This window comes from Helianthus annuus, chromosome 12 (assembly GCF_002127325.2).
Source record: "Helianthus annuus cultivar XRQ/B chromosome 12, HanXRQr2.0-SUNRISE, whole genome shotgun sequence".
In the NCBI taxonomy this organism is placed as follows: Eukaryota; Viridiplantae; Streptophyta; class Magnoliopsida; order Asterales; family Asteraceae; genus Helianthus; species Helianthus annuus.
In genome coordinates, this window is record NC_035444.2 from 3185677 (window position 1) to 3206480 (window position 20804).

At 36.4% G+C, this 20804-nt stretch overlaps 1 protein-coding gene across 1 annotated transcript; it reads right to left on the reverse strand.

The window, feature by feature from the left end:
- Positions 1–9662: 9662 nt before the first annotated feature.
- Positions 9663–12510, reverse strand: LOC110893809 (leucine-rich repeat extensin-like protein 4). Its single transcript, XM_022140943.2, has one exon. The coding sequence runs from the start codon at positions 12293–12295 to the stop codon at positions 10037–10039; it is 2259 nt and encodes a 752-aa protein (XP_021996635.1). The 5' UTR covers positions 12296–12510; the 3' UTR covers positions 9663–10036.
- Positions 12511–20804: the final 8294 nt, after the last annotated feature.

Sequence of the window (20804 nt, forward strand, 5' to 3'; positions counted from 1 at the left end):
CTCCACAGCCGAAGTATTACTAGCCAGGTCGTATTTCGCTCCTTTGTACATTTTTGTATATATGTCTATGTGTTTATGTTTATGTTGCGGTTGGGAGGTTGGGTGGTGTTTGTGTTAATATGTTGATGGGTTGTGAGAGTTGGTGGTGTTTTTAAAAAAAAAAAAAAAAAAAAAAAAAAAAAAAAATTGGGTTTGAGAATATAAGCCATTGGGGATGTTTTTGTTGAAAGCGATCTTTCCCTCAAAACCATACATTGGGACAATGTATCCCAAGTGTGGGGATGGGGGAAATTTTTGAGAAATTCAAAAATTTTTGCAAATCCAAGCGAAAGTGTAAAATTTTGAACACTTGATATTGTTCCAGTTGACACACCGACACCCATTTCAAATCTTTTCTTGGTGAGAATTGAGCCACGTATGATTGTTAGTGATATTTCATTGTTTGAGTGGCGTTGTGTGATTGTGTGTTAATAGAACTTGTGTGTGAATACTTGTTAAATCTTAGAGTCAACATGCTTTTGAAGATGATAGGGGACTTCTAGGATGCCTCGTCTAGGTGAGTGCGAGTGTGGGATTTGGGGGGTTGGACCTCATTAATTATATATATGAGCATGGTTGCGAGAGGGGCGGGGGTTTGGACATTTAGTTGCCCATTTTGTGCTTAAAGCCTATCATTTGTTACCCCCTAGTTAGTTACCCAAAAAAAAATTTACCCGATTTGACCCGGTCTTATAGTATTAGTGGTTGTTTAGTAATTTGTGATTTAGTTGTTTGAAAAAAAAAAAAAAAAAGAGAAAAAGCAATGAAAATATGAAAATATAAAAAAAAAAAAAAGTGATGTTTAGTTGTCTTGTATATAGTAGTTAAGTTTGATAGTTGTTCGTTTGTTTCATCGTGTAATAAAAGACCGGGTTAAATCCTTCGCTACCACATATATATTCCTTTTCCTACCCTTGCACCTAGCCCTGTTACAACCCGTAAGTTTCCTTGATTTAAAAGCATGCTAGACATTTGTTAGGAGGCAACTTGATTTTCATACAAGCTTATTGTCGCACACACACATATACGCATTGAGTGGTTTAGCATAACTTGCTAATTTTTCTTGTCACCGAGAGTTTGTGAGGGGTGTGTCTTGTGGTTTGATAAAAAGCTAGTAAAAGGATGGCACTTTGGTTTGGTTTGCATGATTGGTCGCTTATGGTTAAAAACAGTTTTTGAAGTGGTTGCTTGGGACAAGCAACGGGTAAGTGTGGGGATGTGACGGGTGGTCCGTAGGACAACCCTTAAAAGGCTTAACATAACGCACATTCTACATTTTATCCGGTTATTTGTGTGAATAAGGTAATCACAAGATGATGTTGATGCAGGTGTTAAAGTGTGCAAAATGCGGGTTTAAGGAAGCTTGAAGGATGCTAGAGGCTGGCGTGATCGAGATGTGTGGAAACCAAGGGGAATGAAGGAAATAGGAGCATAAGATCACTCAGAGCCGTAAGCTACGCCACCAGGCCGTAGCTTACGGCACCTATAACATGCCAAAAATTAGTGCCGTAAGACAGGAGCACAGGGGCGTAAAGAATTGATGCTCACCGTAAGCTACGGCGGCTGGCCGTACCTTACGGTGCCATGTTGACTATTTCAATGAGCTGGGTGCCGTAAGCTACGGCAGGCGGCGTAGCTTACGGCGCCGACTGTGCCAAAATCGTAACTCCCGCATTTAAAGTACATTTTATGGTGAATTATGATGTCTCATCATGGGTTTTCGGTTACTATTTGAGGAAAACGAGTGGGGGACTATTTGAAGGCACTTGGAAGCTAAGAAACACATCTTTTGCATAATCTTTTCACTAGAATCATTTGGGGAACAATCTTGGCACTAAATTCTGGTCTTGTCTTTGTTGGTGGAACTTGTGAACAATTGTTTTATTTCTATTTTGTCATGATGTGTGTTAAAGCCATGAGTGGCTAGGTACTTTAATGACTATTTTGTGGTGAAGGTTTGTTTAGACTTTTGTGTTCTTATTTGCATTTCTAGAATATCAATCTCTTTTCATTTAAATTGATTGTTATGGTGTGTAATCGATTGTTAGTAACAGGTTGATTCTTATTTTAAACTAATTAGAAACCATACGTTCTTGGTGCCGTTGGCAATCGGGATATCATGGGTATAGTTAGGTTTGGGTAAGGGTTGATTGATCATCGGGTGATAACCTCACGTTCTCGGAATCTGAGTACTTCGTCCCCTTTCATCACTGCAATTGTTTATGCATGAACTATGTCTATGTAGTTCTTTCTAGTTAAATGATTAACACAAAAGTTGAAGCAAACCGGATACACAAGATAGTCGTTTATTTCTCAATTGTTTACAACTTCAAGTTTCATTTCGCAAATTAGTTAATTAATCTTAGTTTTTTAAAACCAATCAAATCCAAACAACTCGTGAATTTTATTTTTCTTGCAATTAGTTTAATTTAGTTAACCTAGAGAAGCATCGCAAATAGCACATTTTCCACAAACTCCCTGTGTTCGATACCCACTTGCCACTATTTACATAGTTGTTATTGGGATTAAATTTGCGTGACCACGACATCACGTCAAATTTTGGAAGAACTAAAGGAATGCCAACATATCGCAAGGGGGAGTCTGTAAAAGATGTGAAAGAGAAGAGAAAGTGAAGCCCAGAGGCTGATCAAGGCTGAAGTTTGTCAAGACTCGACACAGTCAGACTCGTCAACATCTGAGGGGGAGTCTGTTGGTGCATGCATCTGTCGACTTCATCTTATATCGAGTCTTAGACTACATTGTATAGATCAGGGCACGTTTTACGAGAAAACAACATGTTTAGAGTGTTGAAAAGTCTGATTTCGCTCCTAGGTCTAATTCCGCTCCTAATGTAATTTGACTGATTTCGGGCGGAATCACAAGTGTCTGATTCCGCTCCAACTGACATGGTGTTGTTTCGGGCGAAATCAGAGCACTATATATAGTGTCTCAGGAGCGAAATCAGGGATCCAGTCCTTGTATTCCATACTGAAGTGCTGCCGGTGTGAGGTTTGAATGTAATCAACGTCAGATCAATACAATCAGTGTTTTAAGTGAAGATTTAGATGTTTCTACCTTTGTTTCTTGTTTTCCACACCTGAAACAGAGTAAAACTCCTCTGAACGACTCATTTGGGTCAGTCACACGATCCTACAGAACACCCTGTTGCTCATGTACACACACAAAATGGCTTAGCTGAATCATTGATCAAACATTTACAGCTAATCGCTAGACCATTAATAATGAGAACAAAACTTCCTGCGTCGGTTTCGGGCCATGCAATTTGACATGCTGGATCACTGATTCGTGTGAGACCAAGTGCAAATCATAAGTACTCCCAACTACAACTTGTTTCTGGCCATGAGCCAGACATTTCCCACCTTAAAATTTTTGGGTGTGCAGTGTATGTTCCTATTGCACCACCACAACGCACAAAAATGGGACCTCAAAGAAGGTTGGGAATGTATGTTGGATATGAAACAGCCCCCATCATACGATACCTTGAACCTTTAACAGGTGACGTATTTAAAGTACATTTTGATGATTGCCGTTTTAACGAGGCAATGTTCCCAGCATTAGGGGGAAAAATAAAAAAAAAGAGAAAATGAAGTCTCATGGTGTGTGCCTTCATTGTCTCATCTTGATCCAAGAACAAAACAATGTGAGACAGAGGTTCAATAGATAATACATTTGCAAGACATTGCAAATCAATTGCCTGATGCTAATGCTCCAGCTCGAGTTGAGATCCCAAGTAAGGCAATAGATAATAAGATAGCACATGAATCTCAAAAACGTTTGAAACGTGGAAGGCCATTCGGTTCAAAAGATAAGAATCCTCGAAAAAGAAAAGCGCTTGTAAAGGAAATTGATCACAAAGAGAATGATCTTGATAAAACACAAAATACCAAAACCTCTCATGAGGAAGATGTTGATGATGCTACCAAAGAGATATCAATCAACTATGGTCATACACATGTCATATGGAACCGATATGAAATGGAAAATGTTGATGAGATATTTTCTTATTCTATAGCAAGTGACATCATGGGTGGAGATGATGATCCTGAACCAAAATCTGTCAATGATTGTCAAAATAGACATGACTGGGATAAATGGAAAGGCGCTATGCAAGATGAATTAGATTCACTCAACAAACGAAAGGTTTTTGGGTCTATTGTTGTTACACCTAAGGTTGTAAAACCAGTAGGGTATAAATAGGTTTTTGTACGAAAATGAAATGAGAAAAATGAGGTTACAAGATATAAAGCGAGACTTGTAGCTCAAGGTTTTTCACAAAGGCCAGGGATTGACTATGAAGAAACATATTCTCCCGTTATGGATGCAATAACCTTTAGATACTTAATAAGCTTAGCAGTTTCTAAAAAGTTAGAAATGCGACTTATGGATGTCGTTACAGCTTACTTGTATGGATCACTTGATAGTGACATCTATGTGAAAGTTCCTGAAGGATTTAAACTCCCTGAAGTGTTAAGTTCAAAACCCAAAGAAATGTATTCGATCAAATTACAAAGATCTTTATATGGGTTAAAATAATCTGGAAGGATGTGGTACAATCGTTTGAGCGAGTATTTGACAAGTAAATGTTATACAAATAATCTTATCCGTCCATGTGTCTTTATTAAGAAGACAACATCAGGATATGTGATCACAGTTGTATATGTTGATGACTTAAATATAATTGGGACGCAAAAAGAAATTCATGAAGCAATTATTCTTTTAAAGAAAGAATTTGAAATGAAAGACCTTGGAAAAACCAAATATTGTCTTGGTTTACAAATTGAACATATGAGCAATGGAATACTTGTGCTTCAAACGAATTATACCGAAAAGCTGTTGAAACGTTTCAATATGGACAAGGCAAATCCTTTAAGCACTCCAATGGTCGTTAGATCACTTAATGTCGAAAATGATCCATTTCGTCCTCGTGAGGACAACGAAGAAGTTCTTGGTCCAGAAGTACTATACCTTAGTGCAATTGGAGCACTTATGTATCTTACGAATTGTACGAGACCTGACATTTCTTTTGCAGTGAACTTGTTGGCAAGATTTAGTTCAGCTGCTACTAAAAGGCACTGGAATGGGATTAAACATATTTTTCGATATCTTCGAGGTACTGTTGATTTAGGCTTGTTTTATCCCAACGATTCAAAAGAAGGGTTAGTTGGTTATGCAGATGCAGGTTATTTATCTGATTCTCATAAAGCAAAATCTCAAACTGGATATGTATTTATGAACGGAGGAACTGCGATTTCATGGCGTTCTCAGAAACAAACACTTGTCGCAACATCCTTAAATCATGCTGAAGTCATTGCACTACATGAAGCTTCAAGAGAATGTGTATGGCTAAGATCTATGTCACAACACATTGTGACTTCTTGTGGGCTAGAGAAAGATTGAAGTCCAACTCCTATCCATGAAGATAATGCCGCTTGTGTCTCTCAAATGAAAAAGGGGTATATCAAAAGTGACAGAACAAAACATATACCACCAAGATTCTTTGCATATACTCGGGACCCTATTAAAGACAATCAGATCGAGATGAGATATATCCAATCCAGGAGCAATTCAGCCGATCTTTTAACAAAAGCACTACATACAGCAACTTTCAGAAAACATGTTCATGACATTGGCATGCGTTATGTACGGAGAATGTGATTCCTTTCAAATTGTAAACTTGAGGGGGAGCTATAGACTGCACTTTTTTTCCCTTAGCTAAGGTTTTTTCTCACTGAGTTTTTCTTTAGCAAGGTTTTTAATGAGGCAGTACTTAAAGACCTCGAAGTTTGAAAAGTATCATCCAAGGGGGAGTGTTATGAATATTATAAAATGTTTACCATGAAGATCAAGATTTACCTCTAGATTTACCAAGCAAGTGGATGAACTCTTTGTCAAACTTATGGATAGCTTTGTCTACTAAAAGGTTAATCTTGTCTACTAAATAGTTAATCTTGTCTATCAAATAGTTAACCTTGTCTACCAAATAGTTAATCTTTTTGTAGTATCAATACTAGCTCAAGGTAGAAGAGAAAATGCACCTCATGTATACACTTTCATAAGTTATACAATTCTCTTCTTTCTCTTATAACATTTCTAAAGTTCTTAAAGTTTTAGCACTAATTTTGTGTTAATTCTTGTTATATTGTAACAGCAGGATTAGGTTCAAGAGTGAACACTAGTGTAGCTTGCGATCTGAGTGAACTAATCCTGGTCATACACGTGTGTAGATCAATGTCCAGGATTTGATGCTGAAATACACTAGTGTATTTACGATTTGATGATGAGATCCTAGCCATACACGTGTGTAAATCAATGGCCAGGATTTGTTCACTCAGTTCGCAAATACACTAGTGTTCACTCTAGAACCCAATCCTATAACAGCATTTCAATTATTTTCTTATATTTAGAACAAAACTATATTAAAAAATGAATTATTTGTCTTTTTCTCGTTCTTGTTAATTTCTCTCATTGAATTGATATATATATATTTGAAGGGCGTGTTGGATAGAAAGCCATTTTTTATACTCAAGAATCATGTGAACTACATAAGCTTTTTTACGTAGTGTTATGCATCCTTTTCTTATTTTAGTTTTGTATTTAAGCTTGGTTTTTTATTAGTATATAGAGTAAATTACTTTTTGAGTCTATGTGTTTAGTAATTTTAACTACTAGTTGAGTCCAAAATCAAATGTCCAAGTATTAAAAAGTTGGACTCAAAATATTATAAAAACGAGTGGTTAGGGACTCAGAGCGTTAAACCTTTGAATTTTGGACTCAAGTGGTTAAAATCACTAAAACACGGGGACTCAAAATTTTATAAAATGAACGGTTAGGGACGTGTTAAACTTTTTTATTTTGGATTCAAGTGGTTAAAACCACTAAAACACATGACTCAAAAAGTAATTTACTCTAACATAAAGTAAATTACAAAAATCGTCCTTTATGTATGTCACTTATTGCAAACTTTGTCCTTTGTCTTCAATAATTATAGAAAACGTACTCGATGTTTGCAAACCCTTGCAAGTTATGTCCTTTAGCTTTAACTCAGTTACTTTTTGTGGTTAAATCTTACCAAATGGACCCCACATAAGGGTACTTTTGTGGTTAAATCTGACCAAATGGACCCCACATGAGAGTAAAATGACCAAAATACCCTCACGTGGGGTCCATTTGGTCAGATTTAACTACAAAAAAAATAACTGAGTTATGGCTAAAGGACATAACTTGCAAGAGTTTGCAAACATCGAGTATGTTTTCTGTAATTATTGAAGACAAATGACAGTTTGCAATAACTGATATACATAAAGGACGATTTTTGTAATTTACTCCTCTAACATATAATAATCACAAACTTTGAAAGTTTTTATAAAATGCTATATAAATATGTATTTCCATTTTGAAATTTGGGTTTTAAGTGAAGAAACATTACATAAGCATAGATAATTTGTTTTTTCAATGATTTCATCCATCTTTGAAGATTGGAATTTGAGATCGGAAGCATAACATATGCTTAGGAAAGAAGACCCATTCTCCTTGCGTCATATTCCAAAGCAAAAGATGATGCAATTTGGCCCATCATATGTACTTCTTCTCATAATCAGAGCTAAATTTAAATATAATTTTTTTTTTAAATTTAAATAGTGTTCACATTTATAATTAGTAAGAGGAATTTATTCATAATTGCCATTTTCCATATCCTATCAGTCTTTTTCTATGTGGCTTCGTTATTAATTTAGCTTCAACGTTTAAGTCAGTAATAATACGTCCAATCATGACTTACATTTTCTTATAATTGAAAAAGGTTGTGACTTCATGTCTTTGAAAGTTTCGTTCTTGTTTACACCTAAAAAGGCCTAAGGCAATTAAATAATATCATGTGGTTGTGGTCACAATCATGATTATGACGAGTAAGGCTCTATTAATGTTACTGGTGCATGAAAACCGACACTAGTCGCGGCAAATGAGATTTTTTTGAATAGCCAACGAATCATTCAAATGACCTACTAGCGACATTCAGTACATCGGAATAGACTCGTCTCCGAACCAGGGAAAACCCTCACCTAAGGCCGAAGACCGTGAATACTCGCCAGAAGGGACGACAGTGCGGTGAGGTAAAACCCGCTCAGTTCAAGGATCGAACCAGCGATCGTCACCTACTAGCCTAATCTCCCATCATCACTAGGTGCAGCCGAAACTAAATGCTTGAGGCAGGAATCGAACCTGAGTTACTTAGAACACCAGGTCTCTCTCTAACGACCCCATCACTCGCTCACTGGCATGGCAAATGATAGATGGTCATGCTAGGGCCCCCTCACATGTTTGTGTAAATAAATATAGTTGCAAAAGACAACAATGTGAAAGATGATGGTTACGTTTGACAATAGACTTTAAAACTCATTTTTTAACATGTTAACATCAAAAAAGAACCATTATCATTGGGTCAAACGTATATATACAAACCAAAAACCAAACTTTTAAACCGTTGCAATAACTTAAATCAACGTTTTAAAAACCATAGTAGACCGGCAAAGCTAACCGGTTAAACAGAGCCATTGTATCGTTACCAGCTAATGGATCGAGCACAATTCTGATTTGATGAACCGGTTCTTGTCCCTTCCCATTACCAGACTATTATTATGACCCGTACAACCGTTTAAACTTTAAACTGGTGAACGCTGAACGCTCGGGACAGGGATGTGTGTTTGTCGTTCTAATTAGATAAAAAAAATTAACAAAACATCTCCAACTAAATAATTTCTCAACTAGATATAGAACATTATAAGATCCAAATAAGGCTTCCATATCACTAGGGCTGCAAACGAACCGAACGAACACGAACAATACCTTGTTCGTGTTCGTTTGTTAAAAAATATGTGTTTGCGAACCGTTCACGAACACTTATCGAACAATATTTTATGTTCGTGTTCGTTTGTTAAGGAAATAAAATTGTTCGTGTTGGTTTGTGTTTGTTTAGTAATTTTAGGCAACGAACAAAAACGAAAGTTGACGAACACAAATGGGCACAAACTAATGTTCATGAACACAAATGAAAACAAGCGAACACAAACAATCGTTCATGAACAGAATATATGACACTTATTAGATATTTAATTTGTCGGAATTTTGAAGTATTTAAATAAATATAAAAACTAAAAACACTAATGAACTATCGAACACAAACGAACACGTTACCAAACGTTCACGAACATAAACAAACAAACACGACCTCTGTTCATGTTTGTTCATTTAACTAAACGAACGAAATTTCTTGTTCGTGTTCGTTTGTTCAATAAACAAACAAACACAAACGAACCTTCTACCGAACGGTTCACGAACTGTTCGTCGAACGTTTGGTTCGTTTGTAGCGCTACATATCACAAATAAATCACCTGAAATTTCCACATGTCAGTAATGATCAGGTGGATATTTTTCTACAATAATTTTAAATAGTAGTTGTTCACAATTGAAACTTGGTACTTTGCATCAAGACAGCATCAATTAAATCAATGGCATGTTGACTCAAACATCAACAGTTTTAAGTCAACACAAACACAAACACAAAAGAGTGATCTAAAGGCAGAAAAAACATGGGGATAAATAATCAATACAAGTAAATATGTTGATGATTATACTATAAATAAAATAAAATTTAAAAACAAAAATAGGATAATAACAATAAAATCCCAGAAAAACCAAGAGCAAACTGATGATGATGTCTATACATAAAAACTTCTCTGCAACCTACAATTTTCCCTGGCAAATTTATTTTCACAAATCCCATAACAATTTCAAATAAATATTGGGGAAAGAATCCTCCTCTTACCTATTTTCCATTCATATCTCAAATGTTGCCCACAAAAATCTAATCTTGATGTTTATTCATCACCACATAGTGATGAAAGTTTTGACTGACAATTGGTGGTGTTAATTAATTGTAGGGCTTGTTTCAACTTTGAGTAGGAGAATTGTATTGAAAGAATCAATAGAAGGGTGGTGGTGGAGGAGATTGATATGATACCCCGAATACGGGCGGTAGGGGGCCCTCGTATACTGGTGCTGGAGGTGGTGGGCTGTTGTATGTTATTGCTGGAGGGGGAGGAGGATGGTGGACTGGTGGCGGTGGGGAGTAATAGACTAGTGGAGGCGGTGGGGGCGATGGGGTTGGTGATGGTGGTGGTGTGTATTCAATGCAAGGAGGTGGTGGTGGTGGTGGTTCTATACAAAGAGGGGCTGGTGGAGGTGGGGAATGGGGTGGTGGAGGTGGTGAATGGGGCGGCGGAGGTGGGGATTGAGGTGATGGAGGCGGTGGTGATGAGTATATGTAAGGCGGAGGCGGTAAGTGAGGTGGTGGAGGCGAGTGGGGTGGTGGTGGAGGGGAGTGAGGTGGTGGTGGCGAGTGAGGTGGAGGTGGTGAATCATAGTAGTAAGGTTGTGGGGGAGGTGGGGAGTGGACTGGTGGAGGAGGGGAATGGACGGGTGGCGGTGGTGAGGGTGTAACTGGAGGTGGTGGTGGCGGTCGTACGCAATAAGGCGGATTAACTGGCGGTGGTGGAGATAGTGGTGGAGGCGGTGGCGGTGGAGGTGACATGACTGGGGGCGGAGGAGATGGCGGTGGTGGAGATGGTGGTGGTGGTGGAGGGGGTGGAGGTGGAGGTGGGGGAGGCGGTGACATTACTGGTGGTGGGGGAGACGGTGGAGGTGGGGAAGGTGGCGGGGGCGATGGTGGAGGGGGTGGAGGCGGGGAAGGCGGTGGGGGTGACGGTGGAGGAGGCGGAGGTGGCGAGGGAGGCGGGGGCGATGGTGGAGGAGGCGGGGGCGAGTAAACGGGTGGTGGAGGCGAAGGTGGAGGCGGGGGAGGTGAGTAAACGGGTGGTGGAGGCGAAGGCGGTGGTGGAGGGGACGGTGAAGGTGGGGTATAAACAGGTGGCGATGGGGTAACAACAGGCGGCGACGGGGTAACAACAGGCGGTGAAGGCACGAGAACCGGCGGTGGTGGCGTGGGCAACACCGGAACAAACGGAGCGCAGCGGAAAGCACTACAATGTATCTTCTTACTCTGAAACATCCTACACTGGTTAACCGGTCTCTGAGCGGGTCTCCCAGGCAAACAATTCCTCCGATCATCAAAGGCAGCCAAATTCAAGCAAACAGGAGGCTCGCCAGTAAAGAAATTATCCGAATAGGTAAAATTCTCCAAGCGGGGCAACCGGCAAACACTCTCCGGAATACTCCCACTCAAATAATTACTGGCAACATTCAACTGCTCCACACTCACCAACCCAGAAATACTCTCCGGCAACGGCCCCATCAACTCATTAAAACTCACATCAAACACCGTCACATTACTCAACAACCCAATCTCATCCGGGATACAAGACCTCAACCCGTTATTCATCATAATAATCTCATTCAATGTATCCGACATATTCCCAATACTCGCCGGCAGACACCCGTGAAACTTATTATTCGCCAAAACAATAACCGAAACCGGCGAATTACCGAAGTTATCCGGTAACTCGAATTTAAACCGGTTGTGGTTAATAAAAATAGCATCCAAATCTTTATCAAACAATTCTTTAGGCACATTACCTTCAAACTCATTAAACCGGAGATCTAAAAACTTTAATTTAGGTAATTTAAGCACAACGCGAGGGAATATTCCGGCAAACCTGTTGTTGCTGATATCAAGCTCAAACAGAATCTTCAAGTTCTTAAACTTTTTCGGAATTGTTCCGCAAAACCGGTTCGAGTTTATGTGAAACAACGCCAGATCGGTTAACAAACCGAGTTCCTCCGGTAGATATCCAGCAATGTCGCCGTGGTTGAGGTCTATTCCAGCGACGGTTCTTTCAGAACGATTATCCGGTGCGGGTGCACAGAACACTCCTGTGTAGCCGCACACACCAGATCCAACCCAATCAACGGTCAGATTTTGTGGATCTGAAAGTATCGCTTGCTTCCATGCTTGTAAAGCAATATAAGCATTTCTCAACCTAGGGTTTTCAAACACCAGCGACGGATCCACCGTCACGTTTTCACCTCTGTCACCGTTCTCGTCGAGGTAGTATAGCAGCTGCCGTTGCCGGATGTACTTCACCTCGCCGTCGGTGAGCCGGCCGTAGCCGGCGCCGGCGGCGACGGCGACGGAGTCATCGAAGAAAGATAAAACCCTAACAGGTGAGAATGCAAGCAGACAAAGAAGAAGAAAGGAGATTAAACTTAAACAAATGGTCTTCATCTGAAGGAGAAATGAGACATAACAAATGGTGGTTTGGAGAAGATTGAATTGTTATTATTTGAAAATGTGGGGGTGAATGAGGGTTTGGAGTATTTAGAGAGAGAGAAGAAGACAGCTAATCACAGCTCAAAACCCACCACATTCGAAAATCACTTTCTCATTTGTGTAGAGAGAGAAATAGAGATTAATATTTATTGACGCGGCTTAAGAGCATTCACATTCTATCCACCAAATCTTGAGAGATGGTTTTTAAATTATAAAAAGTGGTTTAAGTGGTTGTGAGTGGAGGAGAGAGAAAATGTTACTGTTCATCTGTATATTTGGGGGGACACTGTTCACCCTGTATAATTTTTTAATATATTTTGAAAGTGGTTGTGAGTAGAGGAGAGAGAAAATGTAATATATATTGAAAAGGAGAGAGAAAAAGTATTTGTTTTTAGTGGAAATATATTGATATAGGAGTTGTTTTTTAGTGGAATGTATGTATATTTTTAGTGGATTGGATGTGAATGCTCTAAGGCCGGCAGGTTTACCGGCCTGAATATGGCCAGCCGGTTTTTTTAATGGTTTCAATATATGACCCCTCAACTATATTTAGTTTGTAGTTTGTGCTTAACTAGGATTGGAGTCCGCGTTTTGTGGCGGGTTGTAGGAGGGTGTTGGCGAGAATGTATTTGTTACATGCTATATTACAAACTTTAATCTACACGACAGTAAAACTAGGTAATTAATACAGTTAGGTAAATAATGTGCGGCTCTGCTTGTTTACACTTCTAAAGTATTTAACTTGCTATGGTGTAATGGATTATCAGACTGTAGGGTATGCGGTGCCATTGCCTATGCTACCTCACTTTTTTTTTCTCAATAGCGGCCCTCCCACATACCATGCTAGCTATTGGGGCGCTATTGATAGCCAGCTAAAACAATAGCGAGCTCTTGTGTGTGTTTGTGTGAAATCAAACAAAAGGGGGTGGGGGCTATTATGTGTGTATGCGAGATGGCTTCATCCCATACCATGCTAGCTATTGAAAAAATGCAATAGAGCTCCCTGGTTGATGTGGTGAAATGAAGCCCCTGCCACATTTAAACCATACTCTGAAGCCTTACATGTATTATGATCAAGTGTAAAAGATTATTTTTTATTCATAGTTATTTAACGGTTTTAATTTGAAAACTATATATGTGTGTGTTACTTGACTTAGAATTAACACTTTGATGTTGATATATTATAAGACAATCTGATATTGACTTGATGTTGCATTACATGAAAATGATTATTGATTTTATTGATGTAAACTTTCAAAACCAATGGTAAAACATGTGTATCCATGGTTGGTTAAGAACATGTGATTAAAGAAAATATGGTCAATGATAAAATCATCATTTCTTACGCTTCTAGAGTGCTTAACTTACTATGGTGCTATGAATTATTACATGTTTATGACAAAAGTCCAAAAGATTTATGTATAGTTTTATAGTTATTTAACGGTAAGAACTTGAGCACTATATGTGTGTGATACTTGACTTTTAATTAACACTTTGATGTTGATGTATTATAAGACAATCTGATATTGACTTCATGTTGCATTACATGAAAATGATTATTGGTTTTCTTGATGTAAAATTTCAAAACCAATGGTAAAACATGTGTATCCATGGTTGGTTAAGAACATGTGATTAAAGAAATATGTTGAATGCTTAAATCATTATTTCATATATTTATTTATTTATTTTTCTTTGATTTTTTTCTTTGAAATATGTGATTTATCTCTTTTTATTTTTTATAATATTCTTTATAAAAATGACTCGATAATGAAATTTTTAGGACGGTGTTATTAAAAAATATTAAGAAAATTCCAACAACTAATGTAAAGTATACATAAAAGTAACCGGTAATTAATGCCATGCTATAAATAAAAACTAAAAGAAGAATTATTTTTTATTTTGATTATTAGTTTTTTAACTTATCATAATCCAAGTTATCACCATGACTACGTTGAGGGTGGTTTAAGACAACTATAACCAACCTTGTGCAACATTTGCCTATACGTAGAAGTATAAGGAGGTACTTGCTAATTGTCCAAAACGTCTACTTGTCTATTTGTGTACATTATCATATTTTATTTTTGTGATCATTTCTATCTATATTAAAACAATAAAACGGATAATTGCATAAAATTGTAACCAATTTTATATACTAAAACTTTATCGATATGTTTTTTTTTATAAATTGAAAATACATTTACTTGTTTTTTATTACAAACTTTTGTAACCAAACCCTTTATAAAAGACTAACTCGTGTCATATCATATAATGTTAGGTTATATCATTTAAGGTATGACATGTTTTATAAATGCGACATTTCTAAATTATTTCTTAAGATTAGTAGTTTTTGACTCTATAGTATTTGGGTTGCACGAACTCGACTTTGGAAAAAATATATGCGGCTAATACTTAAGTGTAAGATAGTAATCTCGTCATTTAAGTAAAAAAAATTATAGAGATATTTTTAAAATAAGTTCTATGTGGTATTTATCTAAGGGATTGTTTGTTTAGCTTTTAATGAAACTCTTAGTGGTTTAAACATCTTACCGGGTTCAACACTTAATGATTCAGACTATTTGTTTCACAAGCAGATGTCTGAATGATTCAGACATTTGCCTCTGAACGATTAAGCATTATACTAAGTCTGAATGATTAATGTCTCTTATGTGAATTGGTCAGACATTTATCTCTAAACAGTCTTCAAGGAATAAGTCTATATGATTATGCCATCACATTCACATAGCTTAAATACTAGTGCACCATCCTAGCACAACTAGTCTTGTAGGAATAAGTCTTGCTCTCTTTGCTTCAACATATGCACTAGTTTCGACTACACTATTCTTTGAGTTGTTAAATGCAAAAGGCCGTTGCCTTCATGCAAAAGATACTCTACGATCAAAATATTAAGGGTTTAAATTCGACAAGGTGCTAAACAATGTGTATTTATCCTAAAAGACTAGGGATTGTTGTTAAAAAAATTAGGCAAATTGGATTTAAATAATCCCAACTTGCTCAATTTGGCCGATAATAATCCCAACTCAGTTATTGGCCGATAATAATCCGAACTGGTCCACTTTTGGCCGATAATAGTCCGCCGTTAGAAATAGCTTAACGGAGTTAAGTTTTTTTCCGAATTACAAACCGATGTTTTATGGATTTTGATCAGAACGAGGATACGAGTTGATTGATATAAAATTTACCTCGAAATACTGCCCCAAACGACGAAAACGGTGCTTCAATTCGGGTGTTTAAACTTCCAATTAACAAAAATCAAGTCATTTGAAGCACCGTTTCGAGGTAAGTTTTACATAAATCGAATCGTATCCTCGTTCTGATCAAAATCCATAAAACATCGGTTTGTAATTCGGATAAAAGCTTAACTCCGTTAAGCTAGTTTTAACGACGGACTATTATCGGCCAAAAGTGGACCAGTTCGGATTATTATCGGCCAATAACTGAGTTGGAATTATTATCGGCCAAATTGAGCAAGTTGGGATTATTTAAATCCAATTTGCCAAAAAAATATAGTTTTACGTGTAGATTTTTTTCATAATTGAGGGTAGTTTCTAACAACTATAAACAAAACTCTTTTAGCATTTGCCAATATACATAGAAAATACAAGGAGGTGGTTTGTTGTCCAAAACGCGTCTACACATTTTATATTTAACTACATCAATGTTAACTACATTAATGTTAATATACAATGTACAATATGACAGGATTTCAATCTTGTGTAAATAAATAGTTACAACTTATATGAAGAAAATTATATTAATTTTTAACATATCGAATTTGCCTTCTCTTTTAGTTTATTAATCATTTATTTTATTTCATTTGCACTAATAATATATGTATAAGTATTTTTAAATATTATCATAACTACATTTATTAAATATTTTATGTAATTATATATCCAGTATATTAAATTAGCTTTATTATATTATATAATGATATGCTAGTTTAGGTTTATTTTTTAACCCCAACCCCAACCCGAAATCCCCTTAGCTTCACATACTCGCACAAATGCTCGCTCGCCGAATCTCCCATTAGCTCCCCATTTCGATCAATTTTTTTTGGTTTCGTCATCTTCGTCGTCGAAAAAAATAAGACCCACATAAGCAACAATTTAAACAGGTTTATCCATCTAAGTTCATCTATATTTAAAAGGTGATTTTGTATGTAATTGATGGCCTGTATTCAACCATTTAGGTTCACTCTTGGTATATAAAATCTATGCTATTTGGTAACTTGGTTTTCTTTAATTTCACTAAGACCATACAGTGGCGCGGAAGCCACAACCACACCGGAACACCACCCTGGAGGAGTGGAGCCGTTGTGTTGTTGATGATGATGTCAGCGATGGTGATTGGGTGTGGTTTAGATATTTGTTTTTTTATTTAATAGATTTGTTTTATAAAATAATAATAATAATAATAATAATAATAATAATAATAATAATAATAATAATAATAATAATAATAATAATAAAGAGTGTGTCATGAGTCACACCACTTCACATTTTCACGCCCCATCCCACCCCACCCTTTTTTCACCATGTTACTTTCCTGACAGTTGTTGACATGGCTGCCAGACATGGTTGCAAAAGTCGTTAGCCGCTCCTTAGTTGGTTGACCGGGGAGTTTAGAATACCCAGCCTATGCGGAGAGTAATCAGACATGTTAAATTATAAAGAAATTAGTTTTCGGAAATTAAATATATGTCAAATAACATAATTATACCAATATTTATAACAAAATACGTAAAAATGATATTCATTCTTTAATATGATAGGCACAGAAATTATATTTTTTTAAGTCTATATAGGCATGAGTTGACCTACTAGATCTGATTCTGGCCGATGTTGACCGTGTTTGATCGATTCCGAGTAATAGGCAAAGCTGAAGAAAGTCGTCTCGACAGCCTACCTTGTAGCGACTACTCGTGGAGGACTCGGCCTCAAAGACCATGTTTTACAACCATGGCTGCCACATCCACATCACGCACCCTTTTTCAAGCACTCCCACTCTCTATAGTATATAATCATCCCCTCTTTCACGTAAATCTGTGACCCAAAACCTCTTTTTGAAAAAAACATATTCATCTATCAAGTGGCTTAGCGAAATTAACACATAGCCAAATATTTGAAGATTGAAAATGATCAACTCATTTACATGTGGAGGAGAACATAGTAGGATATGAAGCAAGGGGCCTACCAATTGCAACGTGGAAAGTAAACATGGGTGTGTTTAGGACAATATGTGACAGCTTGGCAGTGACAGCAAGGCACTAATGCCATATGACGTGGCCTCTCCATGTTCGACAATTTACACCATTCAATTTCAAGTTCTAGGTGGCACTTGGGGAACTTGCAATTCTTTTAAGTTGCAGTAAAAAATTAAAATAAAAACACATATTCCAAGTCACACATATGCCTTCAATAAATATTATTTTGAGATCCCAAATCCCAATTCAAGTTATAGGACAAATAACTTGAATATTTTATCATAAGTTTTAAATCTTGAGTTTAAACTTCGTAAAGAGTTGCATTCCGTAATCTAATAACTATAATTATAAATTTTTAGTTTAAATAAATAATAAGTGGGTTTCGAAAAAGTGCAACATTTTCATATGAAAAGCTCAGATGGATCGGATTCCCACTATTGATGGGTTAAGAAAAAGGAACATCGAGGTGAATTTTAGTGGTTGTGTCTTTTGTGATGCTGAACTCAAGTCATCTGTTTGCTTGTTGGTGTATATGAAAAGTGAGGAATGACAAGGTGTTTTCAAACAAAGACGGAAAGATTGAAGATATCACAGAAAACATAAAGTCGCTTGGTTATTTATGGTTTAAAAATAGGTCGAAGTTTAAGCCCATCTTTTAGAATAGTTGGTGTCATTTCGATTTCTTGTAACTATGTTGTTGTTGTGTTTGTCGGTCATAATAAGGTATGTCTTTATCCGGATGTCCCTCAACATCCAGAAAAGAGACTAAATAACTTCCAAACCATTAGGGGTTATCCATAATTAACAAATTGATAAATTGGATCTTCAAAACCGAATTAACCAAAGTTCACAAACATCACATAAAAGGTAAATTAGAAAGTATTTAAAGCTAACACGCAACGGAAGACTATACATCACATAAAAAGTAAATTATACATAACTTTGCTAAATATGTCAGAGATTAACTATCTGAATATCATAAACTCTTGCTTTTAAATAGTTAGTTGTTGCCGTTAAACTCTTCTCTTTTTTCCTTTGTTATTATAGGGTATATTATCTCTTGAAATAGTTTAAAACATTATGCACCTTTCTTGGAACACTTTAACGAGTTATCTTTATGATACAAAGTACATGTCTGTTTTTATTTTTCTGGTGGCCGAATGCCTATTCCAACTTACAAGAAATCCATACCATTCAGCTTGAAGACCATGCTGACTTACGAGAAGTCCATACAGGGCCGGATCTATAGGCTTTCAAGATTAAGCAAGCGCCTAGGGCCACCAAAAAACAGGGGCCACCATTTTCTTAAAAACTTTTTATATAGAATATGTGTGTTAGTATATTAGACCCAAATAAGCTAAACAAAAACTATATTTATTGCAAGGTGCAGCTAAAGAACCAACTTTAGAATTAAAAAAAAAACCCAAATTCCAACTCCAAGCAATATGTATTTCGTTTTTAATTTAGGCCGTTATCGGCATTCTTGCTAACTGTAACGCCATGCGTGAAATTAGAGGCGAAATTAGGGGAAATTAATGGCGTTTCAAGGATAATCCATGTTAGTTAACAGATATTTTTTAGTAATATTTATAATTGTGATATACTACACCACCCTATTCATTCTTTTTCCCCACTTATCTTCTTTTGCTGTTGGTTATTTATTTCAATTAAGATGAAAGAAATTCACAAGCAAAATCATGTAACTCCGTTAGTGATAACACCGGCTTAATTGTATTAAATCATTGGTTTTATTTTCATATCATTTTCACTTGCATTACCCTAATATTATTTATTTTTGTTAAGTTTTAATACCGACATAATATCGATGGGAAGCATAATTTTGATAAATGGGCCCGTTTAATCGAACTCACATGGGCTAGCTAACGTTCTATTAATGAAGAACTAATAATTTTGATTGAGTGGTTTATAAAACATTGGTACAACCACTATTTATTTATATGTGGAAGTGAGAGTGCATGAGTAGGTCAAATGCAATCAAGTGATCACCCACTTGTATTAATACTCAAATGTTCCATTTTGCACTAACCAAATCTTCATGATTTTAACATGTTTTTTTAAAGTAATAATTAATACCTATTGAACACAACTAATACCTAATTAATACTTATGACATTTTTATACCCTTTAGCTTCATGTATGACTATCTTTATCACATACTAAACAACTTACAATTACACGTAGAGCTACACTTAGCGTAAACAAGCTAAACCTGAACTTAACTAAGTTAGAGCTTAACCCGTTTAATTCAAGAGAGTTGAAACTCGATTTGAGCCTTATGTTAAACTCTATGTTGATATGGTGTTTTAAATTTTGGGCATGGTGTTTTATATTCTTCTTGCATTCTATTGTATATAAAACCATCAAACGTAACAATTTATACCACAATCAGATGTATTATAGGCATTAATTTAAAACACATTGATTTACTTTTTTTCACATGGTGTTTCAGATTTCATGTCTAGAATACATTTTATTGTGTTATAATTTTTTACGTTTGGTGTTCTTCTATATAATCCCATGTCAAAAGAATCTGAAACATCATGCCTAAAACACATAATGCCCACATAGATTTCTTACAATTTTACAGGAAAAATGTCCTTTCTAGAGGAATCCTTAACTATATTTATATAAGTTATAAGTTTGTGTCTAGGTTTTGGACAAAACCCTCTTAAATTTTCGTTAACTACATGCCTATAATATATCTGTTTGTGCAAGCCGTAAGCCCGTAAGGTATCGGTTCAAGTCTTCCAAGACCCAGCAACATGGGCTTAAAACTTTTTATTACAAAGCAAACTAAATGAATTCATGCTTGGGCCTAACACAATTAATATAAGCAAGATCCGAAAACTTTAATTTAGAAAAAGAAACTTCATTTTTGGGCGTAACTTTTTTTGTAAGTGGAAATAACTAGCCCAAAATTATCGGGTTTTGGTTTATACAAGGTTGGAGAACTCGCTAGTCGCTAGCGGGTCGGTGAGGTAGGGACTAGCGACTACTCGGGATTACTCGAGATTAATCGGGATTAATCGGATCGGACTTTTTATGTATAATTTTAAGTTTTTATACATATATACATATATTTTTATACGTAATTTTTTTAAGTGGACATGTTTTGACCGGAATCTGGGAGGTTTTGGCCGGAATATGTGTTTTTTTCCGATATTTTCTGATTTTTTCTGATTTTTTCCGATTTTTTTTTGTTTTTTCCCAATTTTTTCC